This window comes from Papaver somniferum, chromosome 3 (genome assembly GCF_003573695.1).
Source record: "Papaver somniferum cultivar HN1 chromosome 3, ASM357369v1, whole genome shotgun sequence".
Classification (NCBI taxonomy): domain Eukaryota; kingdom Viridiplantae; phylum Streptophyta; class Magnoliopsida; order Ranunculales; family Papaveraceae; genus Papaver; species Papaver somniferum.
This window is the reverse complement of record NC_039360.1, coordinates 10958145-10975548: the sequence shown is the minus strand read 5'-3', so window position 1 is coordinate 10975548 and position 17404 is coordinate 10958145. Positions and strand designations below refer to the sequence as shown.

General features: G+C 35.7%; 3 protein-coding genes across 3 annotated transcripts; 2 read left to right on the top strand and 1 right to left on the bottom strand.

Moving 5' to 3' along the window:
* Positions 1–496: 496 nt before the first annotated feature.
* On the top strand, positions 497–2116 carry LOC113360922 (30S ribosomal protein S17-like). Its single transcript, XM_026604345.1, has 3 exons — positions 497–819; positions 984–1131; positions 1833–2116. The coding sequence occupies exons 1-3, from the start codon at positions 658–660 to the stop codon at positions 1835–1837; spliced, it is 315 nt and encodes a 104-aa protein (XP_026460130.1). The 5' UTR covers positions 497–657; the 3' UTR covers positions 1838–2116.
* Positions 2117–4135: 2019 nt separating this feature from the next.
* On the top strand, positions 4136–4702 carry LOC113359007 (ethylene-responsive transcription factor ERF015-like). The gene has a single exon (XM_026602705.1). The coding sequence runs from the start codon at positions 4136–4138 to the stop codon at positions 4700–4702; it is 567 nt and encodes a 188-aa protein (XP_026458490.1).
* A 1130-nt stretch (positions 4703–5832) lies between these two features.
* On the bottom strand, positions 5833–8906 carry LOC113360920 (DUF21 domain-containing protein At4g14240-like). Its single transcript, XM_026604344.1, has 13 exons — positions 8573–8906; positions 8321–8397; positions 8147–8230; positions 7931–8044; positions 7749–7835; positions 7576–7647; positions 7420–7487; positions 7261–7348; positions 7088–7161; positions 6645–7008; positions 6464–6510; positions 6309–6384; positions 5833–6200 (listed from the first exon to the last, which is right to left on the bottom strand). Exons 1-13 carry the CDS (start codon positions 8793–8795, stop codon positions 6102–6104), a joined length of 1473 nt encoding a protein of 490 aa, XP_026460129.1. The 5' UTR covers positions 8796–8906; the 3' UTR covers positions 5833–6101.
* Positions 8907–17404: the final 8498 nt, after the last annotated feature.

Genomic DNA, 17404 nt, shown 5'->3' with positions numbered 1-17404 from the left:
TACTTGCTATGTGTTAGATTTTAATAGCATGTTCCTTAGTGATGCTTAGGTGGAAAATTGTATGTGGTGTACAAACTGGCTCACCTTGTCTTGTCTTTTGGATTTTTGTAGTGTTTGTAAACCAATATAAACTAAGATTTTTTAAAAAATGAAAATTATATAGTCATATGGGTACTCTTTTTGTAGCCCTCGAAAAGAGCTTTCCGAATATATAAAGTTTGTGAATTTTGGATGAGTGGTTCGAAAGATAAAACATTTTAAAGTTATTTTTATATTATTTAAAATCGGTGACGTCATCATAAGTCAGTATGGACTAAACTGAAAATATTTGGACTAAATCATAAATATTAAGGATTATTATTGTACTTTCCATATTTTAAATAAATAAGGGACTAATTTGTACCTAGTTGAATGGGTGTGGACTAACTAGTATATTTGGTTGAGATTTTAGACTAAACCGTATTTTTTCCGTCAAATAAACCGAAACAAAACCCGTAGCCAAACACGGCCACCTACAGACCACAATCAAACAAATCCAAGTCTTCTATATCCCCCTTTTAAGGTTTTAGGGTTTAAACCCCCGATTCCAGTTCTCATTTGGGGAGTTGCCGGAGTTCTTCTGTTTCTGCAGAAGAAACCCTAAAAACTATCAAGAGGATGAAGCCAGTAATAGGTGTAGTGGTATCGAATAAGATGCAGAAATCAGTAGTAGTTGCTGTAGATCGTCTCTTTCATCATAAACTCTACAATCGGTATATCAAAAGAACCAGTAAATTTATGGCTCATGATGAAAAAGACGAATGCAACATTGGTGATAGGGTAATCCCACTTTTCTCATCTCTTCATTTCTGTATTTTCAATTTCATTTTTCTGATTAGATTTTGAGAAATAATTAGGGTTCATTGGAAATGCAGTGATTTCTTATTTTCTTTTGGGGCGTATGAACTAGGGTTTGATTTGTGGATTTTGAATTCCATTTGCAGGTGAGATTGGATCCATCAAGACCAATTAGCAAAAGAAAGTGTTGGACTGTTGCTGAAATTTTGAAGAAAGCACAAATCTATGTCGCACCACCAGTGGACCCTAGCACTAAGAATGTTAAACCTACTGCTGATTCTGTAGCTTCTAAAGGTATGAGGATTAAAACTCTCTCGAGTTATATTTGTTTCTTCATAGGCTAGGTTTCACAAGTTGTCAATTTAAGAGTAACTAGAAATAATCTAGAATAAATTTGAATGAAAACAACCACACGACTTAAGGCGATAAAAAATGCGAAACCTAACTTATGTATCAAACTAAGAAGACTGGTAGCAAACCTAGCTGTGCGAATGCGGAGCTCCCTTAGATCAATGTCATGAGTGAAGAGATGACCTTCTAGCAATTACTCCATCGGTGTATTTTCTATATCCTGCACGCATACATACTCCATCTATATTGTAATGGCTGCAATGCAAGTGGATCCTGCAGATTTTTATTGTTTGTTTGGCATGTTTAACATATGATTAGATGCCTAAAAACACTCAAAATTAAAAATCCCTGAGCATCCTTTTACATGTGTAAATACTCCATTTTTTTGTGACAGTAGCCATGCTAGTACACCCTGATTTTTTCCATTATTTCAGAAGCCTTAAAGAAAATCTTACTATTGGAAATCCTTGATATCCTCTTACATGTGTACTTACTCCATGAAAATTGTAATGAAAATAATACAAGTAGATCGTGACTTTTGTTTGTTTGCTTGCCATGTTAACTTAGAGTTAGAAGCCTTAAAACAACTCACAATTAGAAATCCTTGAATATCCTCTTACATTTGCTTGCTTGTTGTTTTTCAGGTTAGCAGATCTGATATCCTTAAAATTTCTTGAATTGGTCGACACCAGGAACAGTTGAAATATTTCCAGAGCCTACTATCAGAAAATTGTTTCTCATCCAGGTTAGCATAAATTAGAAAAAGGATATATACTTTAGTATTTTGGGGTTTGCTGAAGTTGTGACCTGTTGTTTAGAGGCAAAGAGATAAAAACTCGGTTCTTTTTCCTTTTCTCGAAAAAGACAAATGTTTTGACTGTTATGTGATTAGCATTTTCCTACAATAAAGTTTCTCTTTTTATTTCCATTCTTCGTTTGTTGCTGAGTATAAACTTGCAATCACATGATGATTTAAACTTCGTCCAAAACCGCTTTGTTTTCATAGTTTCTCAAAGAAAATAAGAAAAAACAGAAAAATCCTTCATAATTCAAGGTTCTGTAGTTCTGTTCAAAATGCAGTCAGCATTATGGTAACTGCAGATATGACGCGTGAGAAATTTAATGTGGGCCGTTCCCATTTGAGAGTTTAATCTTTTCTAAGATAAACTGAACATTGGCCAGACTCTCTTATATGGGGAATGTCCCATTAAAAATGAGTTTCTTGAGCCTTTCATACAGTCCCTATTCTTGACTCTGGTCTACAAGCTTCCCCCATCCTCAAGATATTCTTCAGATTAGGAGCTTCACATGTTCTTAGATAAATGATCCAGGTTAGAAATTTCCCCGTTGAGAAAAGTTTATTCAGGTTAGAAGATTCTCCCCTACTTGATTAAAGGCTACAAAGTACTCTTTTCATGAAAATTATCTGAGTAGAAGAATGACTGCCTAGTAGCTCTGCAATAGGATGACTATCATGTTAGTGGCCAACTGCTTATCCATGAGATGTTATTAAGTGCAATTATTATGAGTACAAATCATCTAGGAGAACAAGTATCACAAGCATTGCTGTGTAGTAAAATGCGGCACCAGGCGGCTGAAGGGTGCCTAAAAATTTGGCGTGCACCTAGGCAGCAATTTTGGGTGCCTTCCTTATTATTAGGCAGCATGGGCCTGGGCACCGCCTTAGTTTCAGTGAGTAAAAACAGGAAGAAGAGAGAGATTATTGTAAAGAAATCCTTTAAATCTTGATTCTTCTTCTTCTGTTTACTTATAGCTCTGAACTAACTAATGTTATAATGATAAGATGTGGTGTTGATGAGAAGTGTCGGTGTTGCTTAAAATTCTACTTGTTTGTTTGGTGCTGGTAGTTTTGGAATTGTGAGAGAGGGGAGATTGATAAGATACTTTTTGTTTTCTTTTCTTTCGGTGATTTATTGAAAGCAGAAAAAGGAAAGGAAGTTCTAGTATGAGAGAGACAGAGGCAAAAGAGGAGGCGGCGTAAAAACATAAGGGAACCCTATGACACTAGGGTTTAGTTAGAGTAAAAAAGAAATGTCTTGAAAAGATGACTACAACCTTATAAAGTAAGATTTTTTACATGAGAAAAGCTAATTACCAATAACATGTACATTTCTATCTGTATTTATATTTACCAACCTACTCTCGGCTAATTCCCTAGTAGTCCATCTAGGCGCCAGTCCACCCACCTAATAACTTTTGCTACGCAGAAGCATAGGCACATTAAGTTGCAACAGAGTAAAGGCTAGAGTGTACTCTTTTCTTGAAAATTATCCTGTCAGAAAAATAGATACCTAATAGCTCTTCAATATGATATATATCTTTCATGCTAGTGGCGTAAACCTTAAACTGCTTAACCGTGAGATGTAATTATGTGCCATTAGTACGAGTATAAATCAACTAGGAAAACAAGTACTACCAGCAAAGGAACGTCAACTCTGTTAAATATATAAGGTGGAAAAATTTATGATAAATATTCTTTTTTCCTTTATAAATTGCTGAGAGTGAATTTAGTAGAATTACCATATATAAAATACATATAGCATCATTTAAGAGAGGAGTTTACGTTTCATTAAGGATTGTACAAGCGTCAAGAGTATTTGATTCGTGGCTCTCTATTTACTGCTCCGCGTTATCGGAGATCCATGTCAGGGCTGAGGATTCTAGATGATGTATATTGCATTTATATTTGCTGGCCACAACACACTATGAGACAATGTCGCCATTGCCACATGCGGTTCTATTTATCACATTCAATGCTCAAGTCATCTCCACGTGCAGATCTCTGGTCACGTGATCCACATTACTTATCCATCCACATCAGAAGAACTTACTCTAATTTGCCATTAAATACCCTTCCCTATTCAACCTTCCCTTTCACCAACTCTCCACTCTCTCTAATTCTCAGAGTAATAGAAGTGTGCTTTCAATGGCTACAACATCAGACAAGAGCGAAACTGGTAAGATTTGTAAGAAAAGGGTTAGAGGACAGTTCAAGGGTGTAAGGATGAGAAAATGGGGGCGATGGGTATCTGAAATAAGGATCCCACAGACCAAATATCGTATTTGGTTAGGCTCATATGAAACTCCAGAGAAGGCGGCCCGTGCTTATGATGCAGCACTTTACTGTATTCATGGCTCAAAAGGAAAATTTAATTTTCCTAATGAGTTACGTCCAGAATTTCCTGATGGATTGTCAACCTCCTTCTTTAAAAGTGAGATTAAAGCAGTTGCTTCAAGATTCGCATCGCTCAATTCTCCATCAGATTTGTCATCAACATCATCCTTTATGAACACCACAAGCTCACCGAACCTTGAGGGCGATGCATTGGTTTTGGGTGGTGGTGAAACAGGAAGCGCATGTGAAGCTGGTGATATGCACTTTGCACATGACGGTCAGTCAGAATCCGACTTTTTTTCACCGGAAAATTTTCTACTGGATGAGCCGATAATGATGGAGCCTGACTTCATCTGGGATATATTAGATAGAAACTAATAAATTCTGCTGGTGTAAAGTTTCGAAATATATTTATATACTAGTATATATGGAAAAAATGTGTATGAACAGCTGGATAGAGGAACCTATGCCAGCATTCATGTTTACTGTAGTAAGTATGCAATATATGTATAGATGTTCATGTTGATTTCGGATAATGCGTTCCGGAGTTGTCTTACCTGGACTGTAGAGTTGGTCAGTTACATTTCTCTCTCAAAGCGAGATTTCCTATGTTGGTGTGTTTAGGTGACAGTTCAGGGCTACGTAGAATAGCAATACGTGTCATATAATTTGTCAGAGTAGTTAAAGTTCTGTTGAAAGAAGTCGGCCAACGTGGCCAAAAAGTTGACTATACATGCATGCATACTGAATGCAGTTCTAAACTTCCAGTATGTAAAGGTTTGAAGTTTCCCCTCAAACTCTTAATCAGATTGAAGGTTATCTTCCTGAAGGACATTGACATGATTATTTAGATGAAAGCTTAGGGACGTTAAGTATAATATTCGTTACGGTTAGGATGTTATACTGTCTACTGTATATCATAATCTTTGATCAGCTTAAATTTTAAGTAAGAAACATTAGTAATCTTCGATCTGATTGATGGACCTATGAGTAGTAAAAATGATCTGTGCAGTTGCAGTGATGAATTATGGTTTGCAGAAAGTACATTTTAGGGCCTGACAATATTATGAAGTGATGCTATTTTTATGCTTACATTTCCAATATGCTGTGATGAGTTACGAAAGATGCTGGCGTAAATTCTTCTACAGTATATCTTAGTTTTACCTTTTGATATTCATATGCGTCGGTATTTTGAAGGATGTTAATAGGGCAGATGAGTTCAGTAGTACGTCGACAGGGTATAATGAAGCAGAGAATGATCAAATAGGACAGATTAATATCCCATTTGCAGATATGGAGAATGAAAATCAAATAGGACAGATTAGTATCCTTTAGATCGCCATTTGCAGATATGGAGAATGAAAATCTGTTTATCCTTTCCCAAACTCATTACTGATCCTTCAGAGTTGGGTCATTATCAGTTTTCTAGCATGTCCTTAGTTGATTGTTGAAAAGAAAAATCAAGGGGTTATGCGTAAACTTAGAGAGAACCATTGCCTGATGGTTAGTTGGAATAAAGTGGAAGCTCAGCTGTTGTTTTGTTAACTATATTATAGTATTCTCGATTTGTGTTCTCTTGTAACTATAACAAATTTGTATTATCGTGAAAATAAGACACAGTGGGTTTTCTTTAATACCCAATGTTACAGTAGTGGTAACATGGATATAAAACAACTGTGGCGTTTGCTTCAGTTTCGAGATGAGATGGGAAACAGTTTCGAGATGAGATGGGAAACCGTATGGATGGGGAAGACTCTGGTTCGAACTCAATACGTTCTTAACTGATTCTTGCTAGTAGCGGCTCTTCGAGATTATCTGGTTTTGTCATACATGAATTGCTTGCCTTTGGCGTTAGCCCTAGCCTATTTGTGCTTCCCTGAAAAAAAATGCAGTATTTCAGCTGAGATCCACTGGAATTTATGTTAACCTAGGAGTTAGTATAATGAGATTAGATTGAGCAGAATTTTGAAGTATTTTTACTTACAGCTCCCTTGTGACCAACAAATCTTCTAAATGATGGAGTTCTTGCGATTGATGCAGCAGCGGCAACAACACGTATCCTACAAAAGAAAACTCAAGTTTATGAATAAAAGTAGACACCTCTCATGCTACAGAAATTCATACTTGGATGTTATTCACCTTTTATGTACATCGACGAATTCGTCAGTCTCGTCTACAATTTCCTCCTGCCATGGTAAAATCATAGAATGAAAATACTGTAATTGTTGGAAAGTCGAAACGAAAGAGCGTGAACTGTTTGCTGCTTAAGAAGCAGAAAGTTTATAAAAGAGCTAGAAGGTGCAAGGTAAATGTAGGTTACTTGCAAAAGTTCTTCGAAAACATCCTCGAGGGTTATAATGCCAATGACTTCTCCATCTTCAACATCTTCTGAGAAAACGGATGCCGGATCTTTTTTAAAGGAGATTTGTCTGTTTACTTTGATTGGTTTCGGAACTTTTTCAATGTCAATAGCAACAGTTTCTGAGTAAACCTCGTTTTTTGAAATCAATGTAGTTGTTGATCTTGATTCCGTTAAAACCGCCTTCGTTTCTTCAGGTTTTGCTCCATCAGTACTGGGTGGAGGATTTGTTCGTTTCCATTTAGGCTTCACCACAGCTGCCATATGACTACTTCCATTCTGAAATTCGTTCAGAATGTCATATAAAGGCATGTCTGCAGGAACCCTTGTAAAAAAAACCCAACCAATGACTAAACTTTCAGGAATAAAACCGAGGAGTCGATAAAACTGCTGAATGAGCATACCTTGGAATTCTCCGAATGGAAACAGCACTTACTGGTGTTTCTTCTTCGGGGCGTACTGTCAGAAGACTTTTCACCTAAGGACCCCAAGTTTACAACAAAAAGAAGTCATGGTCCGAGTAATCGGATGTGTAAATCATTCAAGTTATACTGAAACAATTGAAATATAAACAAACCAGTAAAAGCCCTATAATGTTCTTTGGATTTCCAGAATAAACAGGTACTCGGCTGTGCCCGCGCGCAAGGATTTTGCCAATTGCTTCCCTGAGGCATCAAAAAGATTAGCCATATCTGGTTACGCAGAGATGTGGTTGTGCAAGGGAAACTACTCTCACCAGTTCAATTTCGAGTCTACATCTAACGAAAATGTTGACTCGATTGGAGTCATAGCCTCTTCTGCCGTCTGATGATAAGAACCAGAAGAGTAATCTTAGTTCCAAAGGTGTCCTCTTTTTGCAACACAAACTGCAAACAGCTACTAGAATGAATACCTTTTCAGTTAAATCCAGTGCACCACTAATAATTGTTGTCTCATCATGCGTGAGTTCGCCTCCTTTACCAGCCTAAAGTGCAAGAAAAAAAGATTCAGGCTGAAAATTTTCCATGATAAAGTTACACAAATGGTGTGTACAACTCCTAGAATGCAATAAGCTTTAGTTTGTACCTCTTTGCTGTGGATGGATACAAGTGCTTTCAATTGAGCTCGCCGAAATAGTCCTTCATTATTGTGTCCTAGCACCAAATCTAGAATCTGAAATGAGAAGTTAAAATTTGCATTTGAATAAGTTCACTGAATCTTCCTGGTGAATGGAAGTTTTTATTGAAATGTAAGAGATTATTCTTTACCTTCCCAATGGGATACGCAATCGGATAGCAAACTATCATCAAAATACGAACAAGCCACACAAAATTTGCCCCAACGGCTAGTCCATATCTTGTACATATTGCTTGAGGAATAACCTGATACAACAACATGATAAATGAAGGATCAAGAACCCCAAGTTTGCTTATTGTAGTCCATTTACTTGAACTGCAATTAGATACAGAAAAATGAAACACTACCTCTCCGAATGCTAGAACGAAGGTTACAGATAGCACAATGGCTAGGAACGGATTGAAAACCCTGTCCAAGTACAAAGGAAGGGCCTGCAATGCCAGCAAAAACGAATTCAAGGAAAATGAGACAAACTCAAGCATGCATGAATGTGAATGAAAAAGTTCAGGAAAGTTCCTTACTTCCATGGCACAGGCATTACAAAGAAGCAAAGTCACGAGAAGTTGATGTTGTTTCTGAACAACCGGAAGGATCGCAGCTGCAGAATAAGATCTAACACATTGTTAAGTTTGTAGGCATGTAATGCAAAACCAATTAATTGGCACCATTAAGATCCATCCCAAAAATGAGAAAAACTATGTTTTCATGGATTCTCAATGGAAATGAACAACAAAGAGACATTTTTTTTTTCTTTTTGAGGGGAAAACGCGAACCTGCTTGTTTCTTTTCGGAAGGAGTACCACTTGATTGTAAGATTTGAAGATCAACAAGGCCTAATGACATTAATCCAAGAGTAAGACCAGACATAATACCTGCAAAGAAAACAAGCAAACATGATATACCGATGTATGTATACCATTTTATGGTTCCGATTGGTTCTGTCTCATGTAAAAATCCATGTGTCATTAAGGCTAACACATTATTATCAGCCAACATTTCTTCTTCTTCTCTCTTTCTTCAAACTCAAAGAGAGAAAGAGAGAAACAAAAGTTTCTTTCTATTTCTCTTCTTCCTTGAATTTTGGTACTCTTTTCACAAAAATTGATATGTGGGATTTATAATATACTGTGCCAGATGTATAATTTTGGTCGGTAATATACCTTATGTTGGTGTTTAGGTAATGTAGTGAAAAGTCTATATTCCAAATTCTTGGAGAAATTTTCTGAAACGAGCTATGCATTGGGGCATACGATCAAGCCCAAGATTCATTAGGAGATAGGGGTGAGTGTGAAATACATGGATGGGGAAATTAGGGGGAGACCCAAAAAAAAAAAAAATTCTCATTCTCAGGCCCACAATTAATTTTAGGTACCGTGACACCCATAATTATATGAAATTATTAAAAATGTATGCATGACGGATTATGCATCCGCATAACGGGTTATGCATCAGGGGTATAATTGGCAACACAACTTGGATATAACATATCTAAAAATCCGCGCCTTGGAATTTTACAAATTTTATATCGTTGGAAATCTTTTTAAGAGAGCTACGCAACGAGTACAAACAACAATATTAAATTTTTGTTTTTCACGAAAAAATCGGAGGTGATCATAATTTTAGGCAAAATTTCGAAAACTGACTACATAACCATCGTGCAGCCACCAAAAAAGATGCATAACACATTCTGCAGACGCATAACGAATTATGCAACCATTTTCTCGACTGCATAACAAAGTTATGCATCTATAACAAGTTATGTAGCCATTGTTTTGGTTGATTTTAGTGCGTACATAAAAAATTGATGCATAATGCATTATGCAAACATATTTTCGGATGCATAACATGTTATGCATATATTTTTTCGATGCATAAAAGATTGTGCAACAAATTTCTCGATGCATAATGCATTATGCAGCCATATTTTCGGATGCATAACAGGTTATGCATCAATTTTCACGACTGCATAACATGTTATGCAGATATTATTGTAGGTGCATGACAAGTTGTGCAGTCTTTGTTTTTGTTGGTTTCAATATTGACGAAAAAGTTGATGCATAACGTGCGATGCAACCGTTTTCTGGACTGCATAACAAGTTATGCAACAAATTTGGTAAATGCATAACAGGTTATGCATCCATTTTCATAGATGCATAACAACTTAAAACAACACCCAACAGACTAAAAACCAAATCTGATCTTGACATGTTATGCAGTCATAACAACGTGTCATGCATAACTAGCCACCAACTTCACAACTCCCCATCTATATCTCGACAAAAATCATACTCTTCAATCTCGGACAACAAGCACACCCTCATATCCATTGTTGCAGACGTAGAATAAAACATCATAGATTCAAGTCAAATCCTGGCAGCAAACCAAGCTGTCGTTGATAATGCTTCTTCTGTCAAAACCTGATGTGCTAAACCCTGTAATGTCGCACCATAAACCGCCTCCAACAATCCTTGTTCGACACAAACACTAAACACCACCAATATGCAACCATTCATCTCATAAAACTGACGGCAGCTACACTCTTTCTTAGCTATTTTCAAGGACCCAAACTCTGTCCGATGCTGAAACAAATTGGTACCCAAGTTAACTCACCCTACTGGCTTCTAATTAACGCCACATTCGCTGCAAACAACCCTTGTACTCATCCCACAAACGCATAGCAAACTAGCAAGGAAACAGTGCGGTCAAGCAGCTGCAGCTGGTTATGTTCTTGTTGTTTAGCCTTGACCAAATCTTCCACAGCACTAACCAAATTTGAAAATCACTCTGCACCCTTTTCTTCCTTCTTTTCTCGCTGCCAGAACTGTATCAAACCCTCACCATAGATAACATGTATCCTTCGATATCTTGCTGGTTTCAAACCCACGACAACAGCACACAACACCCACACAAACATCTGCAACAACATTTGTTTCTTCTCCTCTTCTTACACGACCCAGATAATCAACAATGCCCATAGCATCAACCATTGTAACAGCTGCGAACTAGGTGGTAATAAGATGGTGGTTCAGCTTTTCTGTCGAACAGTTGATATACACTACCTGATGGTGTTGTTGTATGTTGAGAAACCATCTCCTTCAGCTCTCCAATTCCTGCAATTTCACATTCAAAACAGCCCAATAACTCCACTTCTTCCAGGAATTATAAACTAGACTCATTCATCATCATTTACTGTCACAATCAACCACAACAACAACATATCTTGGACAGAGAAAAGAGGGGATGTAAGAAATTCTTCTTTCCTGGCTCTCTTGAGTTAAAATACAACCCAAACTTCTACATCATCTCGAGCTCCCGATTCTTCGAACACAACCACCAAAACCCATTTAATCAATCAGTCCCAGATCCCATTTTCTTTGTTGATTTCAGTTTTGCAACTTCACCAAATTCCTTATCTGATCTTCTAAAACTTCATTCATAATCAATTACATCAACAGATCAGACCCTAACTTCTTCCTCTCAAACATTACCTCAACTGTAGATGATTCGAATCACAAACGAACCATTGAATACACCCAATCCAGTTGACAAACGGACCCAACTTGGTTGCTGCAATTTCTAATCTCAATCGAGATTTTGGACTCCGTCGATAGATAGGAAAGAAAGATGTAGGGAGATACAAATCTGAGAAGAAGAAGAAGAAAAAAAAAGACCAAAACATAATTTCAGAAATTATGGGTTTGAGAATAATTTTCTTCCAGAAAATTGGTGCGCGCCTGTGTTTTTCTGAGCGTGGGTTTCATAGTAGGAAAGTCTGGGAGAATGGGTCTCCCTGTAGTTTTCACTACATGGATTTGGTACCACCTTCATCCAGTCCATCTAAATGGCGGATGCTAGATTTCCATCCACGTCTAGTCTGTCAGCCATGAATATCATGTGGATAGACTAGATGCGGGTTGATACGCGAAACATTTCTTTTCTTTTTCTTTAATAGAGAGAAATAGGTAATGAAAGGTTTGTTTAAAAATTACTAGTAAAGTTCTCAATAATATGAAAGCCCCCGGGTCAGTCCAGAATAACCCGAATAACGATGTAGTGCACAACTACAATCTACTGTAACAATGGATAGTCAAGAACTAGGTTATGAAAAACATTAAAATTATATAACACCTACTATATACATATTAAATTAGGTGAAGTGGTAGAATTAATATTTAAGGTTTTGAGTGTGAGTTGCGAGAGGTTGAGCACGAACAATCCTCGTCTTAACCAAAAGGAATGACAGTACAAGGGCTGCTCCAATCAGATGAATGAAGGATTATGGTTTGTTTTAGGTGGGAAGCTGATGAAAGAGAGAGATCAAAGTAATTCTAAGTTTGTAGAAAGATGCTCTGGGAGATGTCCGTCTACTTATGATGTATTTATAGCTATATCTCTCTGATCTCAAGTCGATGATATAAGGATTACTTGCCATGAGGATCCCTCATTACATGATTAAAGGAATAGATAAAGACAAGCTGTGCTGAGCTCTTAAATTCCTATAATATCTTGACCGGTTATTCTCTTTAGTGGTGAGAAATATAATCTGATATTTCTCACAAATATCGTAGACCTTTGATCAAAACTTTAATTGTTATTCTATGGTTGAGTCATCTATTGTGATGATGTATTAGTAGGCCGTGACAAGGATGAGTCATGTGAAAGATGAGAAATGACTTAGAAATTGTGTGCAAAACACGAGAGGGCCTCATTTATGTGTGATTGGCTCGCGATGACTTTTTTTTTTTGTGCTCGTGGGTTTATCTGATGAGCATATGGAGATGTAAGAGGTTTGGCCACGTTTTTGGATAAGTCTGTATGATTCAGACTCAAGTTATTAGCCGTGAGCATGCCTAAGAGGCTGAGAAGGATTATTTACCTTTGGTGAGGCTTGTACCTTAGTCTCGTGTCTGGTACGAGTTTTAAAATGAGATAGTAGAGCTCAGGTCGCATGAAGCCGACTGGATAATGATCATGGAGTTAAAGTCTCATAGATTCAACGTGAAAGTGTTTGAGAGAGTGAGAGTGAGGCTTGGATGCATAATAATTCCTTTTGCATGAGATTGTATACCATTTTAATTAGCAAGCGTATGTCGCGGGATGTGCTAAGATCTAGCCGTAAATAATGTTCATGTATGAAGAAGACATGACCAGTTTATCGCATGCAGATATACAACGAGTCAGCCACGAGGATCGGGGAGAGGGATGGGGCGGACATGACCAGTGTATCACGTGTGGATGTTACTAAGAATCAATAACAAGGCCCAGGGAGGATGTGAACATTGTGTGCATATGGATGTTACCAAAAATCATTCTTAAGGATTGAGTCATGCTCGTGAGGCCGAGGCATGAGTCGTGCTTGGTGGAGACTTAAGTCTCTCTCATGCTCATAGAATCAACCACGGATGTGTCATGAGGGCTATGAGTAGGCATGGTCAGTATCTTTCGTGGGGTTGTTGTAATAAGAGTCGTGCTAAGGAATGAGTCTTGAGAGACCAAGAGCTGAGTCTTGTTCATGAAAAAAGTAACGAACCTTAATCGTATGCAACTGCGGAGGCTTTCTCATGAGAAGGCGAGCTGAGCCTTGTTCATAAGAGGATGACCAAAGACTCGCTCATAAGAGGAAGATGTCGGTGACAAATGCCAAGACAGTTTCGGCTTTGGCCACTTTAGTTTCCGACGTTGGGCTTGGAATGGTGACGCATAAACTGAACTTCGGCTACACGCGATAGGCTGTGGTCGTATAATCTAGCACCGAGCCTTGCCCATGTTCTAAGGTCTTGACTTTTTCGCAATTCTTGGACTAACCTTAAAATGACCATTTCTCGATTTGTCTAAAATTGACCATCTACATCATTTTAAGAGCTCCCCGCTACATAGCCGTGATATTTTACGGTAGAAACTCCATTAATTGATACTCGATTATTTTGTAAATTCTCTTAAATAATATTTTTATCTGGTCCCGAATCGGGGAAAACGTGCCAAATTAATTATTCGCTAAAATTATAAAATAATACATTTTTGATTACCTACATAGACCCCATGTGAAATATAAATTAATAGTTCATTATATATAAATTTTATACCTTAATGATTTATGAGGATTTCTTTGAAGAATGATTCAATTATCTTCCATTTTTTTTTGCTAAAATAAATATCACGTTGAATTTCATCTCTAATCTTTTTTTCTTATCGTAAGAATTTCTGGTGTTATCTTCTCACAACTAAGCAACACATTATTCTATGTGTAATAAAATGGGTATTGTTACAGGGCCTACGGCCCATGGATGTGCGGTCCAATTGGATTCATAGGGTTGTATATAAAGGAAAATATGTAATGCTTCTACTAAAACCTCCTAATAAGATTGTCCTTCTTCTTCCCCTTATCTTTCTTTGTTTCACCTATAATTTCTACTACAAAAGGTATTTAATTGATATACATTGAATAACGAAGCAAAGTGGAAGATTGAAGGGTATACAATATTTAGAAAATAATTATTTGAGAATAAATTTTCTTGTACGTTAATAAAATATTAATATCATCTGTTTTTCATTCCAATAATATTATTTGAGAATAATATTAATACGTTTCACCTATAATGTTGTCTGGTGTATATAAATAATATCATATTTTTTCATTCCATTATTATTTTAAAATAATAATAGCAACAAAGACTCATTTCTTTAACATTTTTTTTAATTTTTTTTATCAGTATATGAAAGTCTTCTGTCTGTGTGTTAATGAAATAAGTTAAATTTTATCTAGTCATGTATATGCCATATTCATACTATGTACGTATTATTTGTTTATTAATTTTTACGATGTTTGTACTGTTAATATGAGAGATGTTGTTTGTATTTGTATGCTATGTAATGTTTTAATTGATTTCTTAAAAACTGTTTTGTGTAACGCCAAATAGGTTAGATTTCATTTAATTCCGTATAGTTATGATTTTGTGATATTTATTTATTATAATTATTGTGTGTTGTTACATTTTTCTCATAAATTTTTTGTTCTATTAATTTTGTAATGTCTGTATTCTTATAAAAATGAATATTATAATGAAACGTTTTTTTTAACTTCATAAAAATGAAACAATATTAATTAATATACAATTTGAACTAATTAATGAATTAATTTTAATTAATAATATACATGGTAATTAAAAGATTTTTCATAATAATATAGTTAATTAATAATATACATGTTAATGAAAAATAAATAAATAAATGGATTAATTAATGGTAACTAATATATAGTAACCATAATTACCTTCCACTCATAAATATTCAGTTAAATACATTCACGCACATGCAAATACAATTAACATAATAATTAAAATATATTCATGCATTCATGCAAAGTTAAATATAGAGATAACTTTTAGTTTCCAAAAATATAATCATGCACATGCAAATACAATTAAAACAATAATAATTAAAATATATTCATGCAAGTCAATTTAGTTTCCACAAATACATTCATGCACATATACAATTAAAATAATAATTATAATTACATCGTATAAATATCACACTTATTTAAAAATGGTGTCATTTAATTGTTTGTTTTATTTCCTGTGAAACCAAAACATTAAACTGCACTACTACCTTTTTTTTTTAAAATTGGCATGTAACTCTTCATGGGCCCTGAACACGTTATGACATTAACGAGTTAACACTACTAACTGGATCATCGTAATTTGGCCGTTAATCGGGTTATGGTTTTCTTTTAGTAAGGTCTTTTCCAGTTGGACCCAACTCGACTCAAAAATGACATTTTCGACTCAGAAGTACTTGAGCATCATTATTGTGTATTTGAGGTGGAAATCATTTCTTTCAAAAAAAAAAAGGAATTTATTCCTTCATACAACTTTATGTCTACACATGCATCCCAATTTTTGTGGAAGAACTCACAAAAAGTGATATGAGTCAGATTTTTTTCCCCCTCTTCCATTTTTTCTATTTCATCAAAACTAATGAACCAATATATGTTAAAGTATCAACAAGAGATTCACTATATTTAGTAAGCTATTCAACCTAAAGTAAATGGTTGACATTCAAAATGAGATTCTCTTGGCCTGTTGAGATAATAAATTTCTCACATTAAGCTAAATGTAGCAAAATTAAAAATGGAAAGAACCCCGAAGTAATGAGGGTTAGACGTATCGAATCATATAAAGCATGTGAAAAGGGACATATGTATCATGAGACAAATATTTACTTTTGTCTTCGGTAGTAATATCACCAATACACAAGTATCAACCGAGTATGGGATTATCTAAAATGTAATTGTAGCTCCCATCATAAATGAAAGAGTTGGAAATGCACCTGGTCATAGGTACTGGTATAAGCAATGTAATGTGTGTATCATAGTAACAACCAATTTTCACCCCAACTTTAATGGCAATAAGAACTCTGCCGGGCCAATTGACTATCTTATTGAGTTGAACTAGATCCAATGTGTGCACTTATGGAACGAAAACACAAGACATAAATTCTCTAAAGCACTTGATATATATTGGGTGAAACGTAATATATATTCACTCTAAATTACTTTGAGTTGGATCCCACTTTTATTACGTAATAAGGCGACACAACTTATTAAAACTCTCAAGACCCAAATGTCTACCTGATAGTTGTTTTTCTTCCACTAATTTAAGGAATTTAAACTAGTTGTTGAACTATCTCCTTATAATGTGACTACGAGGATTAGATCATCGAGCGCAACATTGCTCAAAAATTTGTTTTCAAGATAGAACAAAGACGTCTCAAAATCTCTATATGTACCAAGAGATAATCACACCTTGTTAAATTCTCAAGTAACCCGTGCAAATGGATATCATGTGGAACATCACAATGATGAGAATGTAATTGATTGCATCTTTCATACTCTCTAATATATTTGGAAGAAAATATATTTTAGAGAAACTAATTAGTTAACCTAGTGAAATGTAATTCACTATAATATTTGGATTATTGAATCCATATTGACTCCGACGATGAAATGTTAGGAACTGACTCATACAGGCTTTGGGCATAACCATAAAGCAACTTTGGTTGTGATATGATGATTGTTTTGAAGGAACTCATACAAATATCACTTTATTTGAGTGAATGAAAATGGGAAACATATTGACAGAATGCAAAGTGACGGCATATCTCTCAGTAAGTATTTTCTAAAGTACTAGATCCCCCCCCCCTTTTAAATAAGAAAGCATATCACTCATTTTATAAAGCCTTCAGTAAAACAGGATCGAGACCGTCCTAAGATGCAAATGGTAAACAATCCATATTACAAGGAAATAATTTGATATTTATAAAAATATCCATACAGAATGCGGACCATTAAAGTGACTTATGGCTCTCGTGGATGTTTTGACATTTTGGACTAGTTGTAGTTTCCAAGAAATTTTGCGTATGGAAAACTACTAGCACTTAAAATACATGTAAGGGCTCACCACCTATTGTAAATGCTAGCGAGTGTACATCAAAAGGATTTTATGAATATTGCATGTTTAATATGATCAATGTAAATAACTTTATACCCATTGGTCTCGCACAGAACCATCAAATGTTACAAATGATGTCTAAGGAATAGGTTATGC

What these genes read in the sequence shown, in the direction of transcription:
- LOC113360922 (XM_026604345.1), top strand. Translation starts at nt 658, where the DNA reads ATGAAGCCAGTAATAGGTGTAGTGGTATCGAATAAGATGCAGAAATCA. An exon ending in AATGCAACATTGGTGATAGG is followed by an intron (nt 820 to 983) that starts GTAATCCCACTT and finishes TTCCATTTGCAG; the next exon opens with GTGAGATTGGATCCATCAAG.
- LOC113359007 (XM_026602705.1), top strand. Translation starts at nt 4,136, where the DNA reads ATGGCTACAACATCAGACAAGAGCGAAACTGGTAAGATTTGTAAGAAA.
- LOC113360920 (XM_026604344.1), bottom strand. Translation starts at nt 8,795, where the DNA reads ATGTTGGCTGATAATAATGTGTTAGCCTTAATGACACATGGATTTTTA. An exon ending in TTCCGAAAAGAAACAAGCAG is followed by an intron (nt 8,398 to 8,572) that starts GTTCGCGTTTTC and finishes CTTATTCTGCAG; the next exon opens with CTGCGATCCTTCCGGTTGTT. An exon ending in TTGCGTATCCCATTGGGAAG is followed by an intron (nt 7,836 to 7,930) that starts GTAAAGAATAAT and finishes TTCTCATTTCAG; the next exon opens with ATTCTAGATTTGGTGCTAGG.